Here is a 24,224-nt window from a genome sequence, read left to right as displayed (position 1 = left end):
TAAATTTTCACAACTGCCCTGAAGAGGCAGGGACTATTATTATCCCCATTTTACAGATGAGGAAACTGAGGCACCAAAAGGAAAAGTAAGTTGGCCGGAGCAAAAGACCAGGGACATCAGAGCTTGAGCTCCTACCTCCCCTGCTGTACCACACACAGCAGTCCTTGGCATGTCCTTCCCACAGCCACATGTCCCAGGAAGAGAGGAAAAACAGAAGCTGGAGTTAGGGGGTGCTAAATGCTTATCTCTCCTCCTTGTTGGTACCAGCCATGGAGATAGAGACTCGAGGAGCCAGATGAGGTGGGAAGAGAGTAGCAACTCTGGTTCTGATAAAACAGGCTGGCAAAGGGGGCAGGGGTATCTCCCAGTTCTGACAGAGGAGCTAAAACAGAGGACAGAGGCAAGGATGGGCATGCAGAGGGGGCCGCACCTGGCCTGCTTCCTACACAGACACCGGAAGTGCCCTGCCTTACTTATCAACACCCCCAACTGTGCACCAGATTCAGGCCTGCCTGCCAGAAAAAAAACAATAAATGTAATGTGGATGTACAAATGGATAAATGGACATGAATGGGTGGATGGACAGTCGGGTGACACAGAAAGACCAAGCAAGCATTCCAGCCCCACCCTAAGACCCCAGAGGAGACGGCAACAGCACCCTAAGAAGACCCTGATTGCTCAGAGGCCCTCGGAGCCAGAGATGAATGGCCAGGATAAAGCAGGCTCCCAAAGATTAATTTCTGAAATTCTCCTTCATTCCTACAGCAGTCCTGGGGAGGGTAGAGGAGCCAGCCTGCCAGCTAATCAAATTAACAGCTGCTCTTTACAGAATGCACCAGAGAAACCCGGCACACAGAGCGTGCGCCCTGCAGACCAGCAGCTGGTACAGCCCGGGAACCAGGAGCCGCTGTGTGGCAAGGACTGGGCTCTGGGCTGCTGAGGTCTGGGTGCCTGCAGGAAGATGTGAGCAGAGGTGACTGAGGTAGACCCAACAGAGGAAGAGACTCAGGGAGTGACCCCGCTACAAAATCCCTAGACATGTTCACTGGCGTTGAGAATCGGGAATCCCTACGCTGCCCCCAGCTGGAACGTGCTGAGGCACTGGGGGCCCACCTGACCCAGGCTCTGTTTCCCCATTTTTCTAGCAGTATCTTTTGAACTTGTGAAAGTGCAGCATTTAGGTGTGTCTCAGATGGATGTCACATCTCATCCATCATCCTGAACCATGGGGAACTTCGAAGCAACCCCAGCCTTCCACCTACAGAGGGACACTGAGAGTCCTGGAGCCACAGGGGAATTCGATGGTTTAGTCCAGGGGTTGGCAAACAAGACTAGACGGTAACTATTTTAGGCTTTGCAGGCTATTTGGACTTGGTCACTCCTCAAGCCTGTCATGGCAGGGCTAAAGCAGCTGCAGAAAATACATAAACAAATGAGTATGGCTGTGTTCTGATAAAACTTTGTTTATGGATGCTGAAATCTGAATTTCATGTGATTTTCATGAGTCATAAAATAGTCCTCTTTTGAGTTTTTTACAAACATAAAAACCATTGTTAGGGCGGTGCAATGGTGGCTCAGGGGCAGATTTCTTGCTCGCCCAGCAGGAGACCCAGGTTCAATTCCCGGTGCCTGCCCATGAAAAAAACAAAAACAAAAACAAAAAACATTGTTAGCTCATGAGATGTACAAAGCAGGCAGCCGGCCACATTTGGCCCATGGACCATACTCTGCTGGTCCTGGAGCTAGTTTAATGTTTCCCAATGGGTGTTCTCTGCGATACCCACAGCTGTTTCATGGGAAAGGGTTCCATGATAAAATAGGAAGGGAAGATGCTGGGCAAACCCAAGTCTTTCTGGCTTCAGTCTGCAGGAATTCTTCAAGCCTTATAAACACAAATGCTGATATTGATCATCTTGAGGAAGGCATGAGAAAGAAACTTTGTCCAGGTCCCAGGGGACCATTTTTGTCCTGGAGCATCTCTTGGATCCCATGTTCTGCAGACCCCAATTAAAGACAGCCATACAGATGAAGTCTAATCACTGACAGCACAGAACAGAAGCCTCCCTTAGGGGACTTCAGATAACTCAAATGAAACTTCAGTTGACCCCCACCAGCAGAGATAACAGGATATAACTGTCCAAATGTGATCCTGCCCCTCCCAGAACCTCTGCAGGGACAAGGAGCTCACTACCCCTTGTGGCAAGGTGGCCTGCTGCTCTGATTATTGCTTTCCCATCCAAAGTTCTACCCAGTGGGTCACACATAACAAATCTAGTACAATCAGCTGCATCTTCCATCAGATAAAGATAAAATCTCATGTCTACAGTACATACCTTCTATGACTTTTTTTTTTTAACATGGGCAGGCACCGGGAATTGAACCTGGGTCCCTCTGGCATGGCAGCAAGCATTCTTGCCTGCTGAGCCACCGTGGCCCGCCCCCTTCTATGACTTTTTAACTCATACCCAAAATGTGAACTCTCTACCATGCCCAGGATAAAATGAAAAGCCCTCATTAAGCCCTGGAGGGGAATTACTATGGGCTCCTTTGAACAGAAGCCTCCCTTAGGGGAGTTCAAATAATTCAAATGAAAACTCAGTTTACCCCCACCAGCACAATAACAGGATATACCTGTCCACTATACAAGCATTTTTATAAAATAATACCATCCTCACTCTCCCTATGACATGGGATGCTTGCTTGATGTATTTTATGTCAATTTGCCTAAAATGTAAAAAAAAAAAATTAAATTAAAAGGTGGGGAGAGGTGTAGACGAGAGGAAATGAAAGTGGGAAGGAAGCATGAGCTGTGTGTAGAAAAGGAGAGGATGCTGGTGAGAAATTTTGCCAGCACCCTGAGCCCCCTAAAGGGGGAAGTGAACGTAGTGTCTGTCACATATTTGATGAGCTGCATGGCTGGTGTGCACCACCAATTTTTCCATCAATCCAATTTCATGTGCAAGGGGCACAACAGTGCATACAATCATTTAACTGTATTAAACCAACAGGATTATTTCTATTTGAAGGGTACATTTGATACCCATTTCCTTCGAGCCTTAGGAGTCAAGGGTAAACTGGCCAGGCTGTATATAAAATGGTGACATAAAATGCCACACACACACATACACAAGATATTTGGAGAGGTAAAGGGAAATACTGGAGTTTTCTGTCCCCCTACTTGGGTGTATCACCTCCCAGACTTTTAAGTGAGTTACTGTAATTTTTCAGTTCATAGAATTAGGCACGTGTGTTTGCTGGGGCAATATTCAAATGTAATCACACGCAGATATGGAGAAAATAACTAAAAGAATAATTCTAAGAGCTCCATCTTTGCTCAAGTAGCTGGCAGCTGTACAGACCAGGCCCATCTTTGAAGAGAAGCACAAAGCACTGAATCTGCAAAGGGCTTGTAGGTACAAGGTTCAGGCAGTGGAAATACTGCTCACACCATGAGATGAGAACTTGCTAGGCCACAAGTCACAGTCAGCTTCTGTAGGGAGATGGTCACTTAGATGTCAACATGGAAACGAACAAGGCAATACAAAATCAAGGCGGTGGCGTTACACGGCATGCATGCAGGTGTGTGCCTGTATTTATCCATCTGTGTGTCTGTGTGTCTATACTGGCCCTATTACAAAACATGGGGCAGCTTTCCCTCTTGTGCTTCATGATCTTAGAAAAACCCTTCTCCTGCTCTTTCACTGTCTTTATCTGTAAAATAAGGGGGTGAACTGGACCAGGAGTTGGCAAACTACACCCTCTGGAACAAATTCAGCTAACCACCTGTTTCTATAAATAAGGATGTATTGGAATACAGTCATACCCATTCACGTATGTATAACCTGCAGCCACTTCTCAATTACAATGGCAGAACTGAGTAATGGGGACAGAGATCACAGGCCACACAAAGCCTAAACTACCCCATTTTTTTTTACAGGAAAAAAAAAAATTGCCAATCCCTCAACTAAACGATCTCTAATATTGGTTTGGGGCTGATGATTCTATCTAGAAAGTACGGCCAAGTCCTACTCCACTTGTTTCTTTTCCTCTTTATTTATATACTGCCTTATTCTTAGAAGGATTTAATTTGGCTCACAAAAATGTATGGAACACATAACCACATACATGGAAATTTCAAAGAATAGAGTGAGGAATCAGGGCAGAGGGAAAATGAGAGAGGAAACTGAGATGAAACCAGGCAGGAAGTGGATACATAGAATGCAAACCCTGACATCCCATGCATTTTCTTTTCGAGACCCTGTATCTTTCCAACAGGCCACCAACGTGGTTCCAAGCAGCCACTGCAAAAAAGAGAGACATGATTCCCTTTCCCAATTTAGAGCATTCATCGGATATTCACCAGGAGGAACACAACAAATCTTGGCGCAAGGAATGATTTACCCCACAAGACTGTTCGTAGAGGAGATAACACAAGATGCAATGAACAAGGCTCTCAGCAACTCCCAAATGGTTGGCCAACATCCCGATGACATTTACTGCTATGCTGATATGTCCCTCAGTTTGGCCAACTCCCAATCCCAAAATGGAATTTATCAGCAATTCTGTTGGTATTTTCCAAATTTAAAAATTAGCATTGATTGCTTTTACAACCAGAAAATAATAAATATTTTTAATTAAAAAAAAAAAGACAAAGGAAGCAGTAACTGTGGAAGGCCTGGCATGCACTCTGATGGAAAAACCCTCAGCCCTGTGCTCCAAGAGACAGCTCTAACCGCTTGCACTGTTTCGTGCAGCTGAGCCTCAGTTCAGTGTGTGAGGCAGAGCAGAGACAGGCTACTGTAAGATCTGGAACTGAGGGGTAGAGGAATTTTTTTATCATTTTGATGATGAGGCTCCAGGTGTTAAATAAAAAATCACATGGTGATTATCCTTTGTCATTTTCAATTGAGTTCTATGACTTTATTATATCTAGTTCGTCAATATAAGTAACTCACAGCCCTGGGTCTCTGGATGCTCACTGCTTCATCTCTAGTGCCTAGAACAGTGTCTGGTACATGGCAGATAGACAGAAGCCCTTAATGAATGAATGATATGTTCATCTGAGAGATCCTTAGTATCCTGGGCAAAAGGCGAGTCTACAGATATTCTGTGTTTGTCTTGGGGAAAACTTTTCTCTAGCCAAACCCTACCCACTGTGGAACCCTACCCACTGTGCCCAGCTTCCACATTCTCACCCGTGACAATGGGACAGGTGAGAGAGCAGCCCAGACGTGAAGACCAAGCTTCTGAGCTGTATATCAAGAAAAGCAAATTAAAAATTGAAAATGGAAACCCTGAACAGCTGGGTGTCTAGTCCTGCTTTGGTCCCATTGTTGCAGGGATAAACATTTGGACAGCTCAAGACAAACACAGCTTTGGATTCTTAGAAGACAGAGCTGCTTTCTCTCATACACTGCAACTTTAATGTGAGATCTATTCCTTGCTCAGAGCAAGGACCTGCCCGCTCTCAGGCGAGAGACCTGTTCTGAAAGTATCTTAGATGCCTGCTCTCTGTGCAGACGGATCTGCTCCACTCTAGCAGGACCAGAGTAGCTGGGGCAGGATTTTTTGCAAGGAGACCTTCAGAAACCAGCTGGAACTTTGGACAGACTTGAGCAAGGAGGCCTGTGCAGACTGTGCTAGTCCAGCCAAATGTTAAAAGAATCAGTCCAAGCAACCTCAGGACCTAATTGGTTCAGAGATGCTAATTTCAAAATGTCACAACCAAAGCGACAGCTGGCAGTGGCTTAGAAAAGAAGAGGCGTCATCATCGGCTGGGAAGTTATGACACAGAAAGAACACCGGACGGGCTGTTGGTGCCTGAAGGGACTAGCCTGGCTCTCCCACTTGCAGGCTGTATGTCCTTAGGCAAGTCATATCCTTTCTGCACCTTGATTTTCTCAAGTATAAAGTGCAGATTAATTCATTGATGGACTTTGACTGACTGACTTTGTTCCTTGCAATGGACTCTTCCAACCCAACAGCAGTAGGGGATCTACACAACATATGGTCCTTGCCCTTCAAACTGATTAAATGCATAGGACCCAGCCAAGTAACTAGCTCACTGCAGGCCCTCGACGTTAGCATGGGCACATATCATCCCAGCGCACTTGGCCCAAAGACTTCCGCTCCTGCATCACCACCCACCTCTACCCACCTGCCTCCCCCACAGGCTGTTAGTTTGGGCCTTGCCTCCCCTGGGTCACCACATCCAGCCTTCCCTGTACTCTCAAGACACTGGGACTGCACTGTCCCAACTGGCCCTAGACCTCTGAGCTCCTGCCTCGCCAATCTGGTCTCGGCTCATCCACTGTCTAAGTACTCCTCTCCTCAAAATCACCTTTTCGTACAACGTGCAGTCCAAATTCTAGAGCTGGGCACTAAAAGACCCACCGAGCTGTCTCCTCCCTACAGGCCCAGCCTCACCTCCCCCCCTGCATGCTTTTGTACACGCAGCCTGCAGGCCTCTCTGGGCCACTCTTCACTCCCTCCATGTACCATGTGTGCTCTCGCCTCAACCCCACCCTGCCCTTTGCCTGCTTTGGAATGCTCAACTCTCTTTTGACTTTCCACCTCACATTTCAGAGATCAACTCAAATACTTCCTGTCTTAGTAGGCATCCTGGCACACTGAATGCTCTCTATCTCGTTGTATCTTCCCTACCATATTTAAAGATTCCATAAAGAAGGGACAGGGGTGGTTAAAGCATGTGCTCAGTTCATCTTGAAATGGAAGCCTCAGCTCAAGGGCTCTGCTTCCTGGAAAACTTCCTGATCCCCCTCTCCTATTCAGGTCCCTCTTCCCCCACTGCACACACACAGCATTTATTCTCCAGATGCTCCTGCAATAATTTCCATCGATGGTGCAGAATCCAGATTGTTCCTTGTTTTCCACTGAGCTGACCCAGAGCTGGCACTCCATAACTGTGGGCTGATGCTGATGACAATCATTAGAATTGTTTGTAATGGCTCCATGGAAAAAGCAAGAGTCGTACTTGGGCAGCCAATCTGTTTGCACCCCTCCTCCACCACCACCACTGTCCGTATAAAATGCACTGTCTCCATTTTGTCCTATGTGGAGACAAAGACCCACACGGGAACATCACCTATGCAAGCGTGAGAGAGCAATGGATACTTCACTGAAGAGCCAGCAGGGGAGATGGATGTAGGTGTGACACAGCCCAGCCCAGCACACGCTCCCATAAGCTCCTCCTCTTTAGACACTTCAGGGCTCCCCATCTCTCCAGGGGATGGCCCAGATCTTCCCACTTCTGTCTTCCTCCACTGCAGCAAATGACCTCATCAGTTGCTTTCTCCTCCTCCCAAACCCTACCTTTAAACTTCTCCCTGTGCTGTCTTCCCATCGATTTACATCAGCCACAGCTTTGATTCAAGTCTCTTGAGGAGACTCAGTGAACACAGGCCCATAAGTTAACAGGACTCCATCCTCCTTAAAGGCTGTTTGAACCCCACTTTTGGCCACTCCAGCTTGGCACTCAGTATCTCACTCCTTTCCTCAAGCAGTGTGTGGGAGATTCAGTCCTGACAGAACACTGAGCTCCTCCAAGGAGGAGAACTCACCTCCCTCCATGTACATTCACCTCTTCACTGCGATCTGTGCCATGGACTGATGAGGGCAAAGACATCTATCACCCAGTGTATGTGGCTGACCTTTGAGTGGACAGCCATAAAACCTCCCTGTCCATGCTGTCCATGAGCCAAGTGACTCTTGACCGAGCCCAGCTTCAGGCCTGGGAAGGGCAGCCCACACCAGATGCCCCGGAGTCACATTCAACAGTGAGAAATCACCCAAATGCAGCACCATTCTCAGGGAAGTCCTGACCCAGAGCAGATCCAAGAGAGTCAGTGGGCAGGGCCACCCCTGGCAGGGAGCCCCCCTAGTTCACCAACTCAACCCCATGTGCCCAGGGCTTCCCTGGTTTTAGCAAACCAGGATGGGGTCACTTCAGCCTGTCCCACAGATGACTCTTGCCCAAAACCAGGGGCTCAAGGGGCCAGCTGGTGAAGCCAAGCTCCATAACAAGCAGATCACAAAGAACGCAAGAAGGGCACTGAGAAGGGGCAGGAGGAGCCCTGGCTGCACAAGGGCCTGAGAGAGAACCTCATGAGCAGCGCTCCAAGCATGGGCCAGGCAGCCTCGGGGGCGGCTGAGGAATCTCCCCATTGGGATAATGGATGATATCCATCATGGGCAGGGTACAGCTCACACGGTTCAGCAGAAAGGGAAATGTCCCAGAAGGGCTTTCTGCCTGGTGGCCAGAGGGCAATAATCATGTTCCCATAAGGCCACCAAACACACACGTCAGTGCTCAGAACTCCCCGGAGCCCAGCATCCAGGGGTACCTGCAGTTTTCTGAATACACAGTTCCTTGACCCATTCTTCTCTCCAGGATGGCTGTGGTGTGTGCATTCCTATCGTGCTGGCAGAGGACATGCCCCAAGATCCCCCCCAGCTGAGCCTCCGGCCCCTTGGCTTGGCCCATTTCTATCTGCAGATCCCTCCCCAGGCCACAGAGGGCCAACCGCCAGCGTCTGGAGACGGCCCAATGAAACCTCACATCTCTATAAACAAAGTGATCCCAGAACAGACACCAGGGGACCTGTGAACTCACCAGGACTCTGCCAGTCAGCGTCTGGGCAGATATCATCACCCCTGCCCAGTCCTTCACAGAGGTCATCCAGCCGACCTCGGCCGCAACTGCCTCCTCTTTTTCATCCACTGGCTTGAGAGTGCCATCAGCCTGGCTTGAACCATTGTTAATCTTCTGGGCCTCCTGGCAACAGAGAGAACAAGAGTTGAGACATTAGAACAGATTAAAGAAACAACACACCCATAATGAATCAAAGCTGAAAGGGATACCCAGTTGAGGATTCTCTCTCAACTGAGAGAGAACTGAGGGTTCTCTCTCAGGCCCTTGTGAAAGGGACCATAGCATCCTGGACTCCACAATCCCTGGTCAGTGCCCTGGACCTCCCTATCCTGCTTTTAATGTATCTGCTCATAACGAATGTGGGATCAGTAAATGCAGCGGGGTCATGCAGAACAGAGGGTGCAGGAGTGGGGTGTGTGTGCACAAGTGGGCAGGGCAAGCAAGCATGTTGCACTGTACACAAGGAAGGTGCATGTGCACACTGGTCCACACACCATTTTGATACGCCAAGGCATGCATTCCCTGTGTGCAGATGCAGGTATGTCACTAATACACGTACAAGGAAGAGAGCAGGTGCCTGCACGTCGGCGTGTATTTATGTCTGCATACACATGCTGGGGCAGGTTCCCACAAGAATATAAGTTTCCACGAAGACCAAGGCCTTTCTATCCTGTTTCCTGTTCTATACCTACCCCTGACAGCAAAACCTACCACACACTAGGTACTCAAAACATATTTATTATATGAAAGACTATATGAATGAATGAATGTCATCAGACCTACCAAAGAGACAGAAAAAAACTAACATTTGTTTGGCTCCAACTATGTGACAGGCCCAGCAGGTCTGATGTAGAAAGCACTCTGATTAATGTCATTTACACATCATGTCATTTAAAACGACTCCTTTTTACGGAAGAAACTGAAAGGGCATTAACAGCTTCACTTGGCCAGTAAGGAGAAAAGCTAAGCTTCAAACCCAGGTCCGTTCGCTCTGAAGCCTGAGTCTTTTCCACACGTATGCTGCCCAGTTCTGACAGTAACTAAGAGCCCAATCTGAGAGCCAGCGTAGACCCTGAGCTCCCTGGATGGCCCGCTCCCTACACCCACCAAGTGTATTTAGACGAGGAAAGGGAAGTTCCCCTCCCTGAACACCTCGGTCTGGCGACCACCCACCCAGAAGTCGCTCCAAATGCTCCCACTGTAGGCCCCCGGCACAGGGCTGCTCATCAGGACCCCCCCGAGACCAGTAACAGAGGGGAGGGGAGGAACTGCGGGCAGCAACTAACTGCCTTCAGAAAGAGCCCGCCCAGGGCTCTTTCCATGTAACACAAGCAGGAGGCTCTCTGCATCCTGGGGTGGGAGTCAGGATGAGAGGTGGATGCTAAGGGGTTCCCAGTACAGGCACAGGCAGAGCGCTAGCTGCTGGGAACCGGCTCCCAAAGGACGGGATGGGAAAGGGGCTCATCCCAGGACTTGCTGCATTTACCCTCTAAAAATACGGAGGAGCATGTTCTGAGCAGGGCACCTCATCAGGTCCAGAGCCTGGGAGAGGGATGGATCATGGTTTTAACTGATCTACTCTTTAAGACAAAGTTTTTCTTTTCCAAGACTCTATTTGTGCTTAAAAATCTCTTTGTGAGAAAAAGAAGATTTTGACTCTTAAAAAATAATAATAATAATATTCCCAAAGCTCTGAAGGAAAGGCAACTTGTCCAGGGACCCAGCAGGGCTAGAAGAGAGCCTGGAGGGCTTGCTGTGGCCTTTGCCTGCCCAGCTTTCACACCCCTCCTCATAGTAACACCCTAAATTTCCTTTAAGGAAGTTTCTATCTGCCCATTTTAGTTTATGTGGTTGAAAAGGGACTGATGACTCCATATTGGCTTCAGAGAGGGGGATGGGCCAGAGGTGGTCACATGACCAGGCAGGGGGTCTGGCTAGAAGTGGTCACATGACCAGAGAAGGGATCTGGCCAGAGGTGGTCAGATGACCAGAGAGGGGATCTGGCCAGAGGTGGTCACATGACCAGAGAAGGGGTCTGGCTAGAGGTAGTCACATGACCCAAGCCAACCCAGTAAGACTCAAGCCTAAGATTTTTACTGGAAAGACTGGGGAAAGGAAATCTTCCCTGAGAACCAGGCTACCACACAGGAAAATAGGAGAAGTGATAAAGTGCTGGTGTCAGGATGTGAACACCTGGAGCCAGCCATGCCTGAAATCCACGCCATACCTTTTCAGTTACAACAGACAATAAATCTCCATTGATGTACTTCCCTTGAGTCTTGACTCAAATGCTACTTTCTCCATGGGGCAATTCCCTCACCACCCTTTTAAACTTGTAACCCTACCCTCCAGCAGCTCTGCCTTTCCTGCTCTGTCTTTCTCTACAGCACTTAAAATCTTAAATATGCACCATAACTCACTTATTTCATTTCATTCTCTGCCTCCCCCATTAGACCATAAGCTCCATGGAGGCAGGGATTTTTGTCTGTCTTGTTCTTTGCTGTATCCTCAGTGCCTAAAAGCATACCTGTCATATAATTGGCTCAAAAATAGGAATAAATTATTTTTTTTTAAAGTTACAAATATCAGCCCCTCACTGGCTACAGAGCCTGGGTTTAGGATTGACAGAGCAAAAAGCAGGATGCCTAGTTAAATTGGAATTTCAGATAAACAAATATTTCATGGGGCATATTTTATACTACAATAATTATTCCTTGTTTATCTAAAGTTTGAGCTTACCCCCATACTTAAATACCCACTGAGATTATTACTGTAGATGCAGACATTAAAAAAAGATGCCAGCAAATTACATTTATTTAAAATCCAGAATTAATTTTCAAAGCAAACCAGCACTGGGGATGGCTGTGACTTGGAGTGAGGGGAAATCACAGGCAGAGGTGGGAATCTTTCTCTGCAGTGGGGGGGGGGGGGGGTGCGGGAGAGTGCGGAAGAGGGGAAGTGGGAGGCAGCAGTGAGGACGCACGCACGGAATGAGTCATCCTCTCCAGGACTTGGCTGTAGCAGGCAGGAAGCTGCTCTGGAAGCTTGCTTCTCTCCCTCTGGCCTCTCCTGACACTGGGGAAGCAAGAGAAAAGAGAAGCAGCACCGGCCCGGATGCCAATTCCCAAGTGTGTTAAGTCCCAAAGAGCTAGAACAGGGCAAGAGGAGACAGGTCTAAGGAGCCACAGGTGTGCAACTCTGAGTGTCACCTGCTGACACCTGCAGGGCCTGCTGCCAGGCCAGACTCGGCAGCCTGACTCACGGTGGTCCCCTAACCTCACCCAGGTGACACCCTGCACAGGTGGGTGTCCAGCAGGCAACAGAGGCCCTGGGTGGCAGGCACATAATACATGTTCAATTAATTAGCCCCACCACCTCCCACGTCACCTCCTGCTGCCCCGACACCCTTAATCAATGGTTCTCACATCTTGGCAGGAACCATAATCACTCGCAGCCCGGTTAAAACACCAAACACCTGGGCCGCCCCCAGATTCCTATCCGGTAGATCTGGGGTGGGGCACAAATGAGGCATAGACCCCCCCCCACCTTCCTTTATAAGTCTCTTCCTTCATCCAGGGGCAGAAGCACCTGCCCCTTTTAGAGCAGGAGGGGCAGAAAGGAGATGGGAGCGGGGAGGAGGCCCTCCCGTCCAAGGCCCCTGGGCTTCCTTTCCAGCAGCGCCTCCCAGGAAGGTTTCTGAACTGGCCCACAGCCACCCACCCCCCCAGGGGTCTGAGGGGCCAGCTCTCTGTACCTCTGCCCTGGCAGCTCAGGCTCGAGGGCCACCTGGCAGACCCTGGAGGGGGGAAACCAGCCTGAGAAAGGCTGGGAGGAAGGGAGTCCTCTGCAGTCACCACGCTTTTAATGCATCAATAATTCACAGCACAAGAGGTATATGGCAGATTATGCTATCTTGCCAGTCCTCTTACCTATTGTTTCACAAGGCATTCATTATTTTAATTATTTTATGATAGACAAGGAAAAACACAGACTAAAGGCAGATAGTGCCCTTGTTATTATTTGCTTATACTAGATGTTGTGGGTTTAATTACCACTGTGGGAAGTGGGAGGAGGAAGTGGCTGGGGGGGAAGGGGGGCTGGGGGAAGGGGGAGGGAGGAGAGGGCGGAGGGGGGAGGGGGAGGGGGGAAGGAGCTGCACAAAGCCCGATGCCGCGGCCACGGTCTTGGTCCTCTGCCCAGACGGAGAGGGCCCATCTCTCCAGTACTCATCTCATTCTAGCCAAAGCATCCCTCATACCGAGCAGGTAGGACAGTCCCCTGCTCCAGAGGAAAGGGGGCTGAGGTCCAGAGGGGTTAAAGAGGGCTCGTTGGGGGCACACAGGAGGAAAGAGAGGTGAGGGGCAGAGTCCATTAGAACAGTCATGGCCACCCTTTATCAAGCCAGAATTGGGTGCCAGCGACTGAATTAATGACGTTCTCTGTATTATCTCTCATGCCTTATTAAAAACCCAAGAGGCAGGTGCAGTCATCTCCATTTCACAGACAGAGCAACTGAGGAAGGCAGAGAGTCTGAGAGCTCGGCTGGCATCAGCGAGCCCACCTGGGCTTCACGCAGCTCCGCCACTCACCACCTGGCCCCTGAGGCTGTGCCAGTGGGCGCCAGGAGCCCCCGCCACCTCAGTGTGACGTGGGGGTAACACCCGGCCCGCGAAGGAACTGGCAAAGCTTAGGAGATGAGTAACAAACTACATTTGGTGCAGAGCTCGACACACGGCAATCCCAGCTGCCGATGATGGAGCACTCCCCAACTGGCGCTGGGGGACTCAGGTAAAGCTGCATCGCTAAGATCTGGAGACCCTGGAAGCCCAAAGGGAACCCGCACTTAATCATTACAGAGAGAAGGACAAATGTGGCTATTCTCCTCTAACTAGGCAATAGGCCCCAGGGAGGCAAGGCACCCCAGGTCTGGAGGAGTTCCTTGCAGGGGCTGTGAGTCCCCCCTCAGGAAAGCTGGTGCTCTTTAGGCTTCATGGGATGCAGCCCTGGACCAGAAAACCTCTTAGATCCCTTCTGCCTCTGAGCATCCTTAGACCAACCTCCATCTTCTGGATGAGATCAAGAACCAGAGAGGGGCTCCTCCTGGGTCCCAGTGCACTTCTCTTTCCACCGTGCCAAGTGGCTGTCCATCCATCCCCAAACCTACAGCACCCTCAGCTACCCGAAGGACCCCCCACATCCCAGCGCAGACGAGAACCCAGAAACTATGCAGGGGGGATTCCTGAGGGGGCCGGACAGGCATCCCCCAGAGCCTGGGCAGACCTGACCTCGATCCCTACCCATTCTTCAGGAAATCACTGTGTTCTCTGTGCGTGCGTGTGTAGGAGACAGAAACCTGCTAACTGCAGACTCCAGCTACCACAATCTCAGGGTGACAGGCCATCTGAGATCTTAAGCGGAGGAAAGGAGGTCTCTCTGCCTGGGTGGCAGAGAGGAACACGGAGGAGGAAGGAACAGGGCAAAGATGAGAATGAGGAGGGGAGGGGATTTGTTCCAGAATGCAGAGGTCCTGCCGGAGCTCCTGCAGCAACTGAGAAAGGCAAGAAAGCTTGGCCTTGCCTTGGAAACCATGCCAACCCTCTGCCGTCCAGCCCTGTTCTTCTCTCCCCATCAGAGTCCGAGGTAAAGCCACAGCTGCCCTCTGGGGAGCTCGAATCTCAGTGCCCAGACCACAGGGTGGGGAGGCCTCAGGGTGAGGCCGCAGACCCAGGCGGCCAGACAGGGCGGAGAGCAGAAAAGCCAGGCAGTCCCCAGGCACAGGGCCTGCCCCTGCTTTTGCCTTCGCATTCCTTTTAGGGGTGTTCTCTGCAGTGGCCACTCCAATGCCACCTGTGGCCAAGGGCACAGTCAGTTCCCCGTGTGCAGGATGAGGAACAGCCATCAGTAGGGCGTTTGGGCGTCTCCCCTGGAAATCGAAGATGAAAGGCTGGGAAGGGGCCTTCGCAGTCCTCACTGTTTCCAGTCCCTCCTCACTTTACCAGGGAGAAAACCGGGGGCCTGGAGGGAAGCCACGTGCCCAGAGCTGCCCCGGCCAGCCAGGCAATGCCTCCTCACACCCCAACCAAGATGCGAACCTCCATCTGGCTCTGTTTCTCTTATCTCTTATTGCCTCCAAAAAAAGGTGATTCCTTTAAATCTAACCCAAGTGCGTGAGTTGCTTCCAAGCAGTTTCCTATGCTGCCCCAGGGTGTCCCGAGGCCTGGCAGAAAGCACCAAACATCCACCTGGACCCAGTCCTCAGTCCAACTGTGGGGACCATGGCAGGGATACTGCCATGTGCTCTCACCCTTCGCTGGGTGGAAGCAACCTCTCAGTCTTCTGAGAGCCCGGCGCCCCCCGGCAGTGAGAGCTACTGGGCCCAGCACTGAAGAGCCAGCTCCCTCAAATCCTATCATCCTACAGCCTCGGACCCTCTGATCTGGGCTGTCTCTTCCTGAATTGGTCCCAGAGCACTGGGAAGTTCTCACCTCTGGTACCGGTAGAGGAGCTCCAAGAGCCAAAAGACTTCTCTGAGGCCAAATCCAACTCTAATAAGGGCCCCTGGGCAAGTCATTTTCCTTCCCAAAAGCTCCACGTCCTCTCCTGTAAATAGACATGAGTCCTACCTTGCCTATTTTGTTTGATTCTTGCAAAAACCCTACTCTGGTAAAGTAGAGCCCAGCACTTTCTAAAAGCACCAACTGCTTTAGGTTCTAAAAGCACCCAGGCAAGTGTGGCATATTGCCCTCTGGTTCTGAGCAGGAGGCAATGCTGCTCTGGGGAAAGGATTTCAGAACCCCAACGCCAGAGCACTCAGAGGTGTGTGCCGGAACGCTCAGATCCCCACCCAGGTGCAGGGGCAGGGCTCAGACTGTCACCCTGCTCTTCAGACAGGATGCTGGAATTGCCAAGTTGTGCCAGGTGGCCTGCCACACTGGGCACACCCTTCCTGGGAGCCGCCACCAGACTTGCTCCTGCCAGATTGTGCTCACTCACCCCAGGCAGAACCACAGACACCTGTTGGACCGAGCCAGGTGCCAAGATTATTCAGGCAGCACACCTGCAGGACGGCTGACTGCAGTGGGACAGGGGAGCCAATCAAGGCCATCTGGGAGGGGGGAGCCAGAATCCTCTCTCCAAACTCCCAGCTGGAGAGATGGCCTGGGGTGGTGCCCAGCAGCTACAGAGGCCCCAGACCCTCCCCAAAGATCCAGGTCTGTCTCCAGGTCTAATGACTCTTCAGTTCTTTGGACACTGGCTCCCTGATACTAAGTCTGTGAAGCTGTTTGAGCAATGACCATTTGGGAGGGAAAGTACTCTGTGCCCAGGACCTTCCAGGGTTTTCTCACCTCTCTTGAGGGCAAGTCCAAGTCTTCACAGGGTCTGTCCCAGCCAGTCTGTCCCCCACCCCACCCTTCACCCGAGGGATCTACCATTCTCCCTCTCACTCCACTCCACTCCAGCTGCTGGGTTCCTTTGTGTTGCCAGAACATTGCAGTCCCACTCCCATCTCAGAGCTATTTGCACTGGCTGTCCCTCTCTGCCCCAGATCTCCACACGGCAGCTTCCTCAGCTCTTTATGGTCTTGGTTCAAATTCTCGCCTTCCCTCACCACACTATGTAAAATTACAGCCCATTCCACCTCACCACTCCCTACCCGTGCTTGATTATTCTTCAGAGCATCTAAACCACCATCTGAGAGCCTGCACATTTCACATACTTGTTATTTGTTATTTGTTATTGTCTGTAAACTCCACGAGGGAAAGAATTTGTGTCTGTTTTGTTTAGTGCTGTAACCTCCACATTGAGATACCAGGAACTCACAGTAAGCACTTCCTACATCTTGGTGGAATGGTGGGGGGGGGGGGGGCGGAAGGGAGGGATAGAAAGAGGGAAAGATGGAGGGAGGGAGGAGGGAGAGAAGGAGGGAAGGAGGGAAGGAAGAAACTGTAGCAAAAAGAAAATCAACCCTTGATATGCACAATACCTAGACTAGAAAATTACAGTAATATCAGCCACCGCCTCTGAGCACCAGCAGAGTAACTCTGTGAGGCAGGCAGCAGTGCTCTCAACTGAGAGACAAGAGCCTAAGGAGCTGGCCCAGGAAGCCACCGCTGGAATTTAAACCCAGCTGTCTGATGCCAAAATGGGGCCAAGTACCTGTCCTGGTGTCCTCCCAGGGCCTGTGTGAGAGAAGCAAATGAGATAATGCGTGAGGATGGGGTATAGACTGTTGCAAAGTGCCCAAGAGTGGGGTTATTATTGCGTGCACTCCCTCAGCCCACTCCTGGGCACTGCGGGTACCACAGACACACCTCCTCGCGGTCCCCGGGCCCTGAGAGCGTGGTCAGATCAAGGACAGGGATCACAGTCCTTCGTCTGCTGTAAATCTCTGCTCAGGAAGCAGAACATGGAATCAGAAAGGAACGTGGTTAATCATCCTCCAGGGAGCAGAGCAGCACATCGGAAATGGACATGACAACACTAACAGGCCATGAAGCTCGCCTGCTAAGAACGGAGGTTCTCTAGGCAGCTGCCCCCAGAGCAGAAGAGTCGGCCTCCTCACCCGCAGAGGCCCTTCACGCCTGCATGCTCTGCCCAGAGCTTCTAAGCACCCTCATGCTCCAGGAGGCAAGAAATCAGGGTGACGCCAGGGGGCTGAGTTCTGTAGGGTTTGAGGCACCTGGGGTGGGAATGGGGCCCAGTGGGTTCAGGGAGGCCGGCCCATAGAAACCCCTCCCCTCCGCCCACCGGCAGCTCCACCCATCCCTGGAAGTCTCATGCCTGGACCCTCTGCGCAGTGCCCTGGTACCATGGGATATTTTCCAGGATGTTCGACTCCCAGAGGGCTGTGGAAGAAGGAAGGACACTTCTGTCTGTTCCATCCTCGTGTCCCACAGTCCCACTTGGTTCTCAGATTTTCTTGATCTACATCAGAAAGCTGAATCTGCATCGATGGCTCTGCTCTGAGTTACTCATTCCATCTGCCTGGAGGTGCCCGTCCCCATCCTCTTGTCACCCCCACCGTACCCCAGCAGCTCCCCTGCCTTTCCCTGCCCCCGCTCATCCGACAAGATGGACCCAGCAGCCCTGCAGGCAGCTGCCCTCAGTCGCATCTTTCTCTCCTGTTACAGGGACAGTGGCTGGGTGAAAAGTCCTTTGGACTTGGAGTCAAGAAGTCAACATTCTAGGCCTGGCTCTGCCGGGAACAGGCTGAGTGACCTTTGCCAGCCACTTAACCTCTCTGAACAGAAGTCCCACCTGGGAAGTGAGGGCGAGACGTGGCTTAAACCTTGAGTTCTCTGTTCATTGGAGCGCAGTGTTGGGTGAGGCATTTTAGGTGGTTACCGAGGGAGAACAGAGGAGACAAGGCTGCTGGAGCCCTGGGAAATTGCACTGAGCAATTCTACCCAGTAAGGTCCTGTCCTAGATTTTTATCTGAGTCTAAGTGAACCATTTGAAATCCTCTGAGTAACACATACAGGTGACAACAGTTATGACATTCTGTGGCACAGTTTGACCTAAGACCCAGCAATGCCTGAACTCCAACACCCTAAAATCCCTGGGGCTCCCAGCGTACCTCCAGATGGGCTGCTCTCCTGGTTGTTTTTTAACCTCAGGTTTTCACCAGACCCAAAGGCTGGGAAAGTGTCTTCCAGCTCGTCCCCACCCCTGCCAAACAGCCCGAGAGGAAATCCACCCAGTCTCTCTCCCGTCCTGGCTGGTGGCAAAGCCATGGGCGTCCTCCAAGTACCAATAATCCTGTGTATTAGGGGATTAGGCCGATTACCTAAAGCAGCTCAAACAAACAAAGCCTGGTGTGGGCCCACAGCTGGGATTTTCATGGTGAGAGTTGCCACAGAGGGAGCTGGGAGAGGAAGTAGTTGCTCAAGCATTGGGGCCTAAGAGAACAAGGGCAGCAAGAGGACAAGTCCCCCCTGCCCGCCCCTGCTTGCACCTTCCAGCCTTCACCAAATATCCATCCCTTGTGCCAGATGAACTCATCCAGCAGCTACTGCGCTTGCTAGGGTGGCTATACCTCCCAGGCAAGGACATCTTGTTCACAGATTCAGGCCAGGGGAGCTGATAAAAGAAGCTCAGCCACAGCCATTGCTCTGGGATCCTAGAAAACCCATCTGAGTCTCCTGGGCCTCTCTGCTGTTTACAAGATAACTCCATAATCACAGGCACTTTTCGCTATTGCTTTCCGGTTTCACCGTCCAAATTCTCACTCTCAGGAGCACTCCTGCACCGTGTGTGAACAACTGTTCTTCCTAAGTCTTTGGGGTAGAAAAAGGTGGCAGGAGAAAAAGGCCGATGACCTTTAACAAACGCCTTACCATCTCTGAGCGTCAGATTTCTTTGTCTCAAACTCAAAGAGGCTTTGCAAATGCTCCCCAAGCTTCTGTCTCACTTTGAAGCTGCCTGACCTTGAGGTCTGGAGTCTAAGTCCCTTACCTGGTACCTGCACTCAGCTGTGTGACCCTGGGCAAGTCACCTGGGTGTCATTTTCCTCACCTGTAAAAGGCTAATGTTTCCAGACCCTCTCAGGTTCTCTCTCCAATCTCCTGAAAACCAAGGAAGTTGGGTGGCCCTCAGGAAACTCTTGGTTCCTTCTTGAACCTATGGGCCATGTTCTCAGTTGGGTGTTTTTACATCATCTCATTTCATCATCACAACAAACCTGCAAGGTAGGGATTTTATGAGGCTCAGAGCGGATGGATAACTTTTCAAGACCATTCTGTTCTTAACTGGCAGAGCTGAAATTTAAAGCCAGTTTATTCTAAGACTAATGACTATGCTTTTCCTTCTATTCCAATGCTGCCTGGGGATATGCACAAAATGCAAGGAAGAGATGGGCTATTTATTTCTTACACTAAAACAGTTATCTTATACCTTATGGCTTCTAAATAACAACATTTTATAATGTAGGTATTTAAATTCAGTTATAAGCGACCATCTAAGAACTAGGAGTTGGAGAAATGGCCTGGGGAGGGAGATTCTCAACCTGGGGACATAATGGCCCTTTAGATATAATGCCCTGGCCGTTTTCAAATGGCCACAACTATTGCTTAAAATTCAGTGGAATGCCTCCTACCCTCCCACTTTCTGGGCTAATGCATACATCTCAGCCAAAAAACACCCCATTTGCAAAATAATGATCTCCTTCTCCTATTAGCATAATAAAATGGGAAAATATAAGTGACAGTGGAGCGTTTACTCTTTGGAGCACAGGCACTTCGAACTGGATTAGCGGGGAGCTTATCAGCCCTGCCTCTTGGGCAGGGTGACCCAAGCCTGCTCACCTGCAGAGATGCCATGTCTGCAGGCAGCCAGCCCTTCCTTCCCTGGGAGGAGGAGGGCTTAAGAATCACCCAGACAAGAAAACGATCACATGGCCCAGTTGGAAGACAAAAATCCCATCTCTTTTCCAATGAAGAATAACTTGTAATCACATCAGGCAAGTCTGAGGAGCGTCCAGCAGCTCAAAAGGATTCCTAACGGCTCTAATGTTCTACCTTGTGTTATCTCGGTTAATCCTGTTAGCAATATTGTAAGTAGGGCACTATTATACCCATTTTAAAGACAAGCAAAGAGGCACTGAGGCTTTGTTAGGCTGACGATTAGCACAGCAGCCTTAAAAAGCGATCAAATCCCACTGCAGCCCAGCGAGCTCAATGCAAATCCCTTCTCCTTGTAGGAGAAGGTTGCATTTTCTAAGAAGGCAATATAGTGTGGTTCTTGTTTCAAGGAGAGCACTTAAACCCCTTCAATTTTTTTTTTCTAATGAAATGAATCTCAGAATTACAGAACTGTAGAGACTGAACTGCAAGAGACCTGAGAGCTTTGTGTAGTCCTGAGTCCCTTCCTTTAGAAAGGAGGAACCCAGGGTCACAAATTTTTCATAGAGAGACTGTGAAGAACTCCACGTGGATGAGAGATGTAGATGAAGTGTGAAAAGCATGGACGCTGCTGTCTGAAGAATCCCAAGTCTGAATCCTGGCTTCCTTCCTCTCTCACTAGCTATGCAAACTTAAAACACCTCATCCCGGCCTCAGTTCCCTCATTGACAAAATCGGCTTAAAAGTACATTTCTCAAAGAGCAGCTAGAGGACTAATGATGATGAAGAAAGCAAAGCACATGGGAAGAGTGCAGTAAACAGCAGCTATTATTATTAACTAAGGGCCAGACAATGCACTTGACCTCGGACAATGATTTGTTCAAGGTCATACAGTTTAATAAAGAGCTGACCAGGACTTGAATCCCTTATTTCTTAGAAGGCAAACCTAATCTCTCTCTGCTTCATGCAAACAGAGGCAGAATCTGGTTTCTAGTCGAGAAAGACAGGGACATGGATAACAGAAAGCCAGAGAAAAGCCAAAACCTTCTTTGGCATAAAAGACTGCAAAAATCTGTGCTAAGATCAAGTTAACTTTTATGTCTCGAGCTAGTGGGGGGAAAGACAGATCAAATAACAAGGGTGTGAATGGCGCTGGGGAACTGCACACTACACAAAGGTAAGGCGTTCAGCTGAAATTTGCAGGACTCATGTATCTGAATGGAAAGGCCACTGTCCCTTCCTCCTGTCCCACTTTCTCCCAGCTCCTGAAAAGCAGCCACAGGACAACTGGGAATGTCCCTGCCTCCGGAGGGAACTGACAGACAGTGAAAGGGGACAAGAGTGGAGAAGCAAAGGAACTGAGCCTTTCACTGCCCTGCAGAACAGCTGGATAACACGACCTGGGCAGGGTCTCCCCCTCCACAGCAAAGGATCTTGGGAGGTGGGCAAAGGCTCCTCCAGCCCCTTAGTTCTCACATGCTGGGCGACAGACTTCTGCTGCTCCAGGACAAGCTGAGGAAATGAGAAGCAGCAGCACAATGCAGTATAAGCGTGTCAATGAAAGGACTCATACGTTGGTAAAAGGCAGCCACGTGCCTTTCTGGGGCAGAGCTGTCCTTCTCTTTGACATTATGTCGTCACTCCTTTGTTGTGTATTAACACGCCCTTTTAGTGAAATGACATTGATGGTAGAGCTGGCATTTAAAGTTTTCTTTTCTAACGTTCTTGCCTGTCAAAATAAACAACTGGCAACCCTGGGATGTTCTCTATGCTTTTTTGAAGTTTAATTGTCCATCCCATGAAAAGTCTAAAAACCACTCACGTACTCTAAATGCCTGGTTCTACAGATGGAGAAATTTAAGGCCCAGGGAGGCCACACTTCTAGTGCCAAGTCAGTCACAGTCATGGGCCAGGACAGTTGGGGCTTGAGGTGGAAGGCATGACCCTCAGGGCGACAGCAGCTCAGCTAGCACTGGCCCAAAGATCAGGGAGAAGAGGATGCATTGAGTTTCAGGGCTAAGGGCCACAGCAAGGGTCCCGGGTTCCCGACCTTGGGGCTCCAATGCACTCACAGCCCCTGCAGCAGGAAACCACAGAGATAAAGCAACCTCCCTGCTGCCCTCCCCACTGACCCCGATCCCAGGTCAGACCTGTCTGCTCACTCTCCCCTGCTGTGTCTCCTCACCTCCACCCCCTGGTGCTAGCCATCCCCATTCTTGTATTATCCTCTCCACGACTCTCCATCCACCTTCATCCTCCCCAGTAAATCCCGGGGTCCACTGAAGTCCTCTCTCCAGCCACCCTGGAGTGCTCCCTACTCTAAGTCTAGTGCTCACAATCGGCTCCTCTTGTTCAACAGCAGACCAACACCAGCAGGGAGCCCTGTCATCTGTGCGCCCCTGCACATCTTATTTCCCCAATTACGCTAGAAGCTTCCTGAAGGCACACAAAGGGTTTGGCCTACAGAAAGGGATTAACAGATACGGACTTAATGGAGTCAATTGCGGCTTGGCTTCACAGGCATCGGGAAAGCAGGCACTTTCCAGGCCTTGCTTGACATCCTGGCTAACTCAGGCCAGTTTCCATGACTTGAAGTTTGAACCGAGTGGGGCCCCCTAATTGCCATTCCTTAGCGCAGTTACATGTCCAGATACAAACACCAGATCCCAGGCAAGATCCAGTGTCATGGGGCTGCTGAGAGGCACATGCCTCACCAGGCACATCAGTCAAAGGAGACGAATGTTCTTGTTTACAAAGGATTTGTCCCATTCCAGGAACATTTCCAGTGTGATTTAGGGCCTAATCGAGTATGTGCCTATAGACCTCACTGGCTAAAAATGTTTCTGCCTCTTCCGTTTGCTGAAATTGGATGGTGCTTGGCTCAGGTCTAAAGAGCTGCTGTAATTAGGTCGTCGGACTGCCTTTTCCAATGGGCAGCGTGAAGCCCATTCAGGAGACCTTGCAAGGGAAAGGGACCTGCAGAGGTAGAAAGATGGCCTCGCTGCAGGCACCCAGACTGTCGTGGGGAACAACCGCTCAGAGAAGTGCAAACAGCGGTTCGAGCAAGGGCCCCGCTTCTGCTCTGCATAGCTCCCCAGAGCCTACCCTGGCCTTGGGCACCGCAGCTCCACCTCTGCCCCCTCAGGAGACCTGGCTGGACTCCCAAACCACAGCCACTTGCACTCCCAGGTTCCCACACACCCCAGCTTGGTTTCCAACACAGCAGCCAAACACAAGAACGTCTGGACCGGCTGTTAATGTGAAATAATAACAACATTTCGGCAGCCAAGGCAGGGAGAGGAGCGGGGACTTCTATTTCTATCAGTTTCGGGTGACTCCTTCTCCTTTCCCTTCTGGAACCCTGACGGGACTCAGGAATGGGGCCCCGGCATGGCAAAGCCGGAGCTCTAGACTTGGCAGCCCCGGATCCATCAATCTCCTCCGTGTGACCCTCGCAGCCTGGAAGTCAGGGAGGGCGTCAGATGGCTGCCGGGCTCCGTAGCTATGAGAACCTTCTTTCTCAAGGAAGTTTTTTCCAAAATCATATCAGGTTTCCTTCTACCCCAGCTTGTCAGCAGGGGACTATTTTGCCTAAACATGGTTGAGGAATGTCTTAGAAACTGGCGTGATTCAGTCTGGCTTCAGAGGAGGTTTCCCACCCAGGCACCCAGTGTCTGGACCTGTCCGCCCGCTCCACCCAGAGCTACCCACGACCTTTCCCCATCTCCAGACCTCAGACAGGAGGTCAGACTTGACCAAGTTGCAGGTCCAGCCCTGTGATGAAGTCAGATACAGACAACAAGCCAATAGGAAGGCAACGGGTCTTGCCCACACAGTTAGTTGTACACGAGGGCCACCTGCCCTACAGAGTCACCCCTTTCCACCAATTTTCCGAATTTGTGCTTCTAGTTGCGCGATACCCAGTATAAATAATTGAAGAGCATCTGGCGGAAGTGATTAAATAATTGAAGTCTCTAAGGACACACACCTTTCCCCCTGAAAGGAGGGCACAGTCTTTCAGATTCCTCCTCCAACGGAATAGCTCTCCCCTCACTCTGTTCAGACGAGCCTCCCTCTACAAAACAGACTCAACCTTGAGGGGGCCCAAGATGACTGATGGAAAATGCCGCTTACAGAACTGTCGGTAACCTGAATGTCAAGTGCACTAATGAATTATTACTAAGGAGTTGTTACTTCTGCCACATTCTCACCGG

The 24,224-nt window shown here is 50.5% G+C and overlaps 1 protein-coding gene across 8 annotated transcripts in view; it reads right to left on the bottom strand.

The window, feature by feature from the left end:
* The window catches only part of KCNMA1 (potassium calcium-activated channel subfamily M alpha 1), a 767,272-nt gene that overhangs the window by 540,534 nt on the left and 202,514 nt on the right, over positions 1-24,224 (bottom strand). For all 8 annotated transcript variants that reach the window (XM_077124801.1, XM_077124802.1, XM_077124800.1 and 5 more), the window contains exon 2: positions 8,633-8,794. In XM_077124801.1, the coding sequence (XP_076980916.1) occupies positions 8,633-8,794 (162 nt within the window). The remainder of the gene's footprint in view (positions 1-8,632; positions 8,795-24,224) is intronic.

Source organism: Tamandua tetradactyla, chromosome 13 (genome assembly GCF_023851605.1).
Source record: "Tamandua tetradactyla isolate mTamTet1 chromosome 13, mTamTet1.pri, whole genome shotgun sequence".
NCBI classification, from domain to species: Eukaryota; Metazoa; Chordata; class Mammalia; order Pilosa; family Myrmecophagidae; genus Tamandua; species Tamandua tetradactyla.
Note: the sequence above shows the minus strand (reverse complement) of the source record. Positions and strands in the feature narration are given on the sequence as shown.